Source organism: Triticum aestivum, chromosome 3D (genome assembly GCF_018294505.1).
Source record: "Triticum aestivum cultivar Chinese Spring chromosome 3D, IWGSC CS RefSeq v2.1, whole genome shotgun sequence".
Classification (NCBI taxonomy): domain Eukaryota; kingdom Viridiplantae; phylum Streptophyta; class Magnoliopsida; order Poales; family Poaceae; genus Triticum; species Triticum aestivum.
In genome coordinates, this window is record NC_057802.1 from 524,464,082 (window position 1) to 524,472,080 (window position 7,999).

Genomic DNA, 7,999 nt, shown 5'->3' on the forward strand with positions numbered 1-7,999 from the left:
GAAGCGGCCGACTGGCACGGCAGAGAGTGTGTTCCACTGTGTTGATCTCTTCCTCCTGATAGGAACCTCCCGTTACTATAATCATTTAAAGATCTCTGACTAACTATATACCCCGACTCGGCCAATTTAGACCCCTTCCTCGGTCGTCAACATCACTATTCCTTCTCAAACACTAATCCTTGATGTCGTACCCCCACATGCAGGCCGCAGGCCGCATGCCGCATGAAGCTTCTTCTCCCCGTGTACATTTGATATCTCCTCCTATATAAGCAACCGTTGCACTGCGATCTGCGTACTCATTCCTAACCAGCTCACTGCAATCTCCATCGAAATCATACGCCCATCAGCCCTTTCTTGCGCTTACATACACAGTCAACGATCGAATATGGCCATGGCTATGTGGAGAAAGAAGGAGACGGCCGGAGCCAGCGGCGCCGCCGCCCCGGCATGCCTTGTTCGCTCCGCCGGCGAGGGCGGGGGCAAGATCCCGAAGGGCTACGTCCCGATGGTCCTCGTCGGCGACGAGGGAGAACGGGAGGAAAGGGTGCTGGTTCACGTCGGGATGCTCACGGAGCCGCGCCTCCTGGCTCTGCTGGAGATGTCAGCGCAGCGGTTCGGGTACGGCCAGCGGGGCGTCCTGAGGATCCCGTGTGGCGTGGAGCGGTTCGAGCAGACGGTCCGTGGCCACCGCCGGGAGACGGAGGAGCCTGCGTGCGCGGCAGCACACTAGGAGAGAGCCGACGGCCACAATTTTTTAATTTTTTTAATTTTTTTGTGGGGAATGGCCACGGTTTTTTTGCTGCACAGTAGTTGAATTGCCTTTGTGGTATCAATATTTCTTTCTTTGTTACTTCCTCTGTAAATTTTTATAAGATCGTTTATAGATCACTAAAGTATTATGTTTCGTTTAGTATTTTGTAGCTAAACAATGACATAAAGTTACTCGTTGACACGGTCGATCCTATTACTACACACGGTATGAATATGAGGCTTTCTTTAACAATTGCCAAAACCATCGTAATGTCATTATCGTGCAAATGTCTGCATCCAAAATTCAAATAAAATTGAACTAAAACCACGACAATAACTATGAAACGGAGGAAGTATAAAATGGTGAACAAGGTTTCTTCAAAATAACCTAGTAATACATTCAACCGTTCCACTAGATCGAGATGATCAAAGAGATAATGGTGAACAAGGTTTCTTCAAAATACCGAAGTGTGGTTATCGTCTTTTCCACTGTACGACTCTGACTTAAAGAGAAAAAATGGTTTACGATGTGTAACGATTGACATCAATTTGTATCCACTCTCATTGCACCGCCTAGCTATGACCATGGTGAGCATAAACATCTATTCCCATTTATGATATTTAACCTGCCTTATGCTCTGAAGCGATTTTTATATATTCCTTAATTTTTAATAGGTTTTATAGGACTCCAATACAACGTTGCTGTCATGCTCCAGATTGCGCACATTGTGTGGCAAGCCAAAGAGCGACCGAGCGCAACCATGCCACGTCGATGAACTCCAGAGAAGGCATCCCGCAGAGACATCTAAATGATACCCTATATCTGATAATTATCAAATAAAGCAGTAATTAGTATAATAATAAGACAATAAGACAGAAAGCATTCAGGACTCTCTAGCATGGGCATATGAATACTTACATCAATGCCACCAATCCAAGAAAGAGATCATGCTACTCAAACTTGACTTTGAAAAAACATTTGATCTACTCAACCATGATACTATCATTGAGATTTTGAAAGCTAAAGGATTTGGGCAGAGATGGATCAACTGGATCAAGCAAATATACATCACTGGTTACTCGTCTGTTCTTCTTAATGGAGTGCTTGGCAAGTAGTTTCTTTGCAGAAGTGGTGTAAGACGAGGAGACCCTCTCTCCCCTCTGATCTTTGTGATTGCAGCAGATCTACTCCAGACAATGATGAATGAAGCTATGCATAACTCACTAATTGAATCTCCAATCAAACATGCTTCATGCCCAGATTTTCCCATAATTCAGTATGCAGATGATACTATGCTGGTACTTCCTTCTGTCTCCAACCAACTAATGCATATCAAGAATCTGCTACTGCACTTTGCAACCTACACTGGGCTGAAAGTGAACTATGCCAAATCCACTTTGATTGCTATCAACATACCTGAGGACAAGATGCATACCTTATCAACTCTTATGGGATGTCAAATTGGGTCTCTACCTCTCCCATATTTAGGAATGCCACTATGTGTCCACAAACGCAAGGTGGTTGATTTTTTCCCTCTTATCAAGAGAATTGAGACAAGTCTACAAGGATGCTCAACCTTACTCTCCTATGGTGACAAACTTGTGTTGATCAAATCCGTTTTTGCAAGCATGCCAATCTTTTATATGAGCATCTTATCTCTCCCTTTGACTATGGTGCAACAAATCAACAAGTATCCGAGGCAATGTTTTTGGAGAAAGTATAGCACTGAGGAAAATACATCGGCTCTGATCGCATGGGATAAAGCTTGCTTACCTAAATCACATGGTGGCCTTGGAGTCCTTGACATCCCAACCCACAACCAGGCGTTGCTCATGAAGTTCCTGCACAAATTCTTCAATAAACATGACCTACCCTGGGTGAAAATACTTTGGGAGACTTACTACTCTGAGCATACACCAGGAGAAAAAGTGATGGGTTCATTTTGGTGGAGAGACATCTTGAAGCTGCTACTCACTTTTCAGAAATTTGCCAAATGCACAGCAGGCACTGGGGACACTATTCGGCTATGGAAGGATCCATGGAATCAGAACCCCCCTCCAACATCTCTTCCCAGAGCTTTTCTCCTTCACAAACAATGTGGACATCACCCTTCAAAATGCTCTGCATCTGGCCAACAGGGAAAATCTATTCCACAGACCCCTGTCTTCTGTAGCTCACCAGCAGTTCATGGAAATCCAGGACATAATCCATAATTTACCTTTCGTAACCCAAAGGGATTCCTGGACATACAACTGGACATCCCCAGCTTACTCCTCAATGAAGATGTACAATTGCTTGATAGGCCAAAGCAACACTCACTTCATCTTCAACAACCTATGGAAGGCTTCAAATTTGCTCAGACATAAGATTTTCTTCTGGCTGCTCCTCCGTGATAGGGTCAACACCAGAAATCTCCTGAAAAGAAAATCCATGTTACTGGATTCATATGATTGTGCATTGTGCAATGACAACACTGAATAAACTTCTTTACACCTCTCCTGGGACTGCCCTTTCTCCATCCATTGTTGGAGCACTATCATGCCCACAAAAAGAAGAGGAATTTCAAGCTTCCATGAAATATGTTTAGCCATTTCGGATCTTCCAAAGGGATGCGGGATAGACATTATCATTACTGGCTGCTGGAGTATATGGTCTATTCGAAATGACAAGATTTTCAATCAAGCAGTTGCTCACCCTATGTGCTGGAAATATTATATGAGAGAAGGTCTTAAAGTGATCATGATCAGAGCTAAGACTGCCAAAGCAAACAAGATTCAGTCCTGGATGGAAAGTAACATGTTTTTACGTTAGAACCCACTGGCATTGGTTGAGGCTTCTTAGCCCATTTGTATTTTTTATTTTGTTTCGCTTTTCTGTAAATATTTTACTTAATGAAAATATACCGTAGAACTATTGTTCTACGATCACGGCGTAAAAAAAAGACAGAAAGCTATCAAAAATTATATCGCAAACCAAATTGGTCGCCTTCTTCATTCGAGTGTATGACAACCGTCGGAGGTTGAAAATTGCACCGAACCAGCAATATTGGAAATAGACACCTCGAAACGCCCTCATCATACTTAGGCTTTTGAGATCTCAATAGTCACTTTCCACTACAAACGAGATCTAATAACGCTGAAGAAACATCTGTTAGGACATCACCCAAGGCAACCCAGACTTGTAATCCATTGTAGGCATTGGAGTTGGCCTTATTTAGAAAATCATCACGACATTATGAGTTGACATTAAAAAAATTGAGTTTGGCAAGGCTTGATCCTCAACTCTACCTTAATACTCTAGTGTTATCGGAGGGTGTGTCTCCAGTGGATCTTGGGGGATTTGATCGGTTGGTGCTGATCTTCGGTGGATCTTCTTAGATCCAGTCTTCGTTCGTTTGTCCACATGTTGGATCCTTCCAATTTACGATTCTCTTCATCACAACAATTGATGTTCTGGTGTTGGTCCTGTGGGGCCTTGGCACGATGGCTTCCAGACTGTTTACTACAACAAGTTTTCTCTGGCTCCGATGAAGGAGAGGCGATGATGGCAGTGCGCCTCTTACTTGCTCCAGTGTTTGCAGTCATCGCTAGGTGGTTGATGAAACTAGATGTAACTTTGTTACTTCTGTTGTTCTTTGTATTGTCATGACAGATGATGAATAGATCGAATTTTTTTATTAAAAGAACTCTTAACTTAATAATTAGACTATTCCTCCTAGATATCACTTTTTTTTTGCTTTATTCTACCAATAACTCAATGGTTTTTTGGTGATCAATAACTCAACTTAATAGACAAAACTAGTTGTTCGATAGTGTGCAAAATTAGCACACGCCATTTTATAGGTGGGTTTCTCCTAATACTCATGTAAAATGGTGACTACATTTTCGCAGGGTGCACGCAATATGTTTAAAACTAGCTCTTGTTCATTAGTGTCAAGATCTATTTGTAAACGTATAATGTATACCCCTTAAAAAGATATATGTCATTTTTTACAAAATATATCAGATCTATTATAAAAGTTCATCGAAAATATAAGTATCTCAAACATAATAAAATTATATCAATATTCCGAGACCACTGGACGATCACTATTGCCGCTAAAACGAGCCGCCGACACACACACTGACCTTGTCGATGACAACCGGGAAGTCTTTGTGCACGTGCGCCAAATGACAAGTGCCTTGGAGCCACAGTCATCGCTGCTGAACCCTTGCATAGATTTAAAGCACCTGACATCAAATTTTGCCACATGACGAGAAAGTCTAACCTCACCTCCCCAAGGAGACGACAATCTATGTCGGAGCTCTGTCGACTACGTCTAGACGGACAAACTCGAGAAGGATCGAAGCTCGGAAGACAAACTCGATGAAAAAGCCCCACCATCCGCCCAATGCCGCACTTGTGAGGACTAAAATAATCCTAACCTAAACTACTAGCCGGAGCAAAGGCACCAGGATTACCTTCCCCACCACCGGTCGTCGGAGTGGCAAGGAGGGGAGACGAATCCCCAGCCTCGCCGTGAAGCCTGGAGGGAGAATTTGCCCTAGCCGCTAGGGTTAGGGAAGAAAAGTTGTATTCAATGATGTGAAAAAAATCTTTTTGAAAAATAGTGTCAAGAAAAAAAGGAATTATTAGGAAGACGGAAGGACGAGCGATTTATTACACCCTGGAATACCTCTTGAAATGGCGACGGCGCCACCGGTATCCCGCTGCGTTGACTTGACCGCTGCCGGCGAGTTGACCAGATGGCCACCTCCTCCCCCGCCCCTTTCGATCCTGCTCCCCCTCTCTCCACCTCCCTTGCCGCGTTGAGCCGCTCAGTTGACCCGTCGCCTATTTCTCGTACGTAGGCCCTGCCTCTGCGCACGCCGCGCTGCGAGAGCTATGAGGAGGGCGCTGGCAGTGGCGGCGGCATTCCTGCTGCTGGCGCTGCTCCCGGCGGCGGAGGCGAGTGGTCAGGAGGTCGGCGAGGAGGCGTGCGACAAGGGGTGGGAGTGCAGTGGCAGCAGGCTCTGCTGCAAGCGGACCATCACCGACTTCTTCAAGGCCCGCACTTCGAGGAGCTCTTCCCCAGGCGCAACGACTTCATCGCCCACGCCGCCGGATTCTGGGACTGGGACCACCCGGCCTTCATCGCCGCCGCCGCCCTCTTCGAGCCCCGCGGGTTCGGCACCACCGGCGGCAAGGAGATGGGCGTCAGGGTGGTCGCCGCCTTCCTCGCCCACGTCGGCGCCAGCACCTCGTGTACGCTTCTCCTCTGCCCCGACTCTGGTTCGCCTTAATTTGAATATCAGTCAGGGATCTCCTGAATGCTAAGCCGGCGCGGGATCAGTCTAATTGCTGCTATAAACATACTCGAGCACACCACAGGCAAACAGTATAGAGATGCTTAGGCTGCCAATAGGATATGCAGAGAAAGTTGACAAGCATAGACAAACCATCACAAATTTTAGCATGCCCAACAGGATTTAGCTGTGCAAAATGTTCAAAGAGTCATCCCTGGCAAGTAACAGGGGAAGTTGATGAGTGACACATATAACAGGTCAAACAAGACGGATGCGTTTGCTGCAGCCTGCAGAGGTGGAATTGTACCAAATTTTGCATGACAGCCGAATGCTGTTAAAAGATAGAGGCGTAAGCTACATAGGTTGAAACTAAAATCTGTCTGTAATTGTTGAAAACTGATTGCCACACTGTGATGTGGCATGCTAATTACTACTTCCCACTGGAATAACATTTCATCAGAATAGTTCCTTATCCAGTTTGGAACTTAACATGTGCAGTTCTTCATAAGAATGTGGGAAGGATTTCTGCAAATTTTAAATCCATATTGTTCTGCAGAGAACATCATTGTTTAAGGTATTGTGATTGTGCTACATGCTCAGTGTGACTGACTGTTAAACATACTATTATAAATTTTAAATCCGTTTTGATATTAGCATCAAATAAATACTGGAACTGTTACCCCTTCAGGTGGACGTTTTTATCCAAATCCAGTGGCATGGGGTCTTTGCTACAAGCGTGAAATGAGCCCATACCAGAACTATTATTGCGACGACAGCAACGAAATATATCGCCGTGTCGAAGGAGTCGAATACTATGGCCGAGGCGCTCTTCCTGTTTACCGGTCAGGCCAATATATCCCACTCTCTGTTGTTATTAAGTACTCAATCAACAGAGATGATTCTGGAACTGCTTGTTAACTATCCTCAGGAACTACAACTACGGTATCATCGGTAAGGGTATCAAGCAGGATCTGCTGAGCCACCCAGAGTTGCTGGAACAGAATGCCACCTTAGCATTTGAGGCAGCAATCTGGAGGTGGATGACTCCAGTGAAGTGGAGACAGCCGTCAGCCCATGATGCCTTTGTTGGCAACTGGAAACCAACCAAGAATGATATTTTGTCCAAGAGATATCCTGGCTTTGGTACTACAATGAACATCATGCGTGGTGATTGCATCTGCGGTCGAGGGTTCACCGATGAGATGAATATCACTATATCCCACTACATAAATTATCTCGGCTTGATGGGAGTTAATCATGAGCACTCTGGGAGTAGCTTGGATTGTGCCGATCAGGTGGTATTCAATCCGTCCTCAAAGAGTTTCGGCTCATAAACAAGCTGCTTGTCAGTGTGATATCCATGGATGTGCCCTTTGCATTTGAGATCGACCATCAGACTTCTCACACTGTAGAAAGAATGTGTCTGGATCTGTACAGTATTCTTTAAGCAGCTGGGAATATTATCATTGTGGCCATGCCACCTATCTCTTGGTATGTGATTTTCTTTTCATGCTTAATGAAGCACATAATTCACATTTTAAGTTTTTAACACGTGAAACTTGCTACTGTATTTATATTGTTAGATGAGTTTTATAGTTCATCGAACCTTGCCTTGCTCCTTTTTTTTACAGCACACTCATTGCCTTGCTACTTTCCTGGCTATGGCTGCAGAACTTTCTGAATATTCTGTGTGTTCTCTGAATTCTGTCAATGCTGTGTTGGCTAGTTCTGCAGTCTGGAGTACGTTTAGAAAACAGTTTTATAGAACGCTAAGAACACAAACGGGTAGATGGTATGATAGATGGTTCTTGCAGAATTACGGGCAGGTATTCACCAGCCTTGTGCACCGTCAGTTGGGACACTACATCAGCATTTCAGTTAAGATAATTTGATCTCCTAGTGCATCATTTTTGCGAGATGATTCCTTCCAGCTGAATCTGAATGCCTGTCTTGTCAATCGTAG

The 7,999-nt window shown here is 44.5% G+C and overlaps 1 protein-coding gene and 1 pseudogene across 1 annotated transcript; both read left to right on the forward strand.

Moving 5' to 3' along the window:
* Positions 1-312: 312 nt before the first annotated feature.
* Positions 313-899, forward strand: LOC123075204 (auxin-responsive protein SAUR71-like). Its single transcript, XM_044497867.1, has one exon. It carries the CDS (start codon positions 386-388, stop codon positions 728-730), a length of 345 nt encoding a protein of 114 aa, XP_044353802.1. The 5' UTR covers positions 313-385; the 3' UTR covers positions 731-899.
* Positions 900-5,468: 4,569 nt separating this feature from the next.
* On the forward strand, positions 5,469-7,553 carry LOC123080210 (chitinase-like protein 1; annotated as a pseudogene).
* The last annotated feature ends 446 nt before the right edge of the window (positions 7,554-7,999 follow it).

What these genes read in the sequence shown, in the direction of transcription:
- LOC123075204 (XM_044497867.1), top strand. Translation starts at nt 386, where the DNA reads ATGGCCATGGCTATGTGGAGAAAGAAGGAGACGGCCGGAGCCAGCGGC.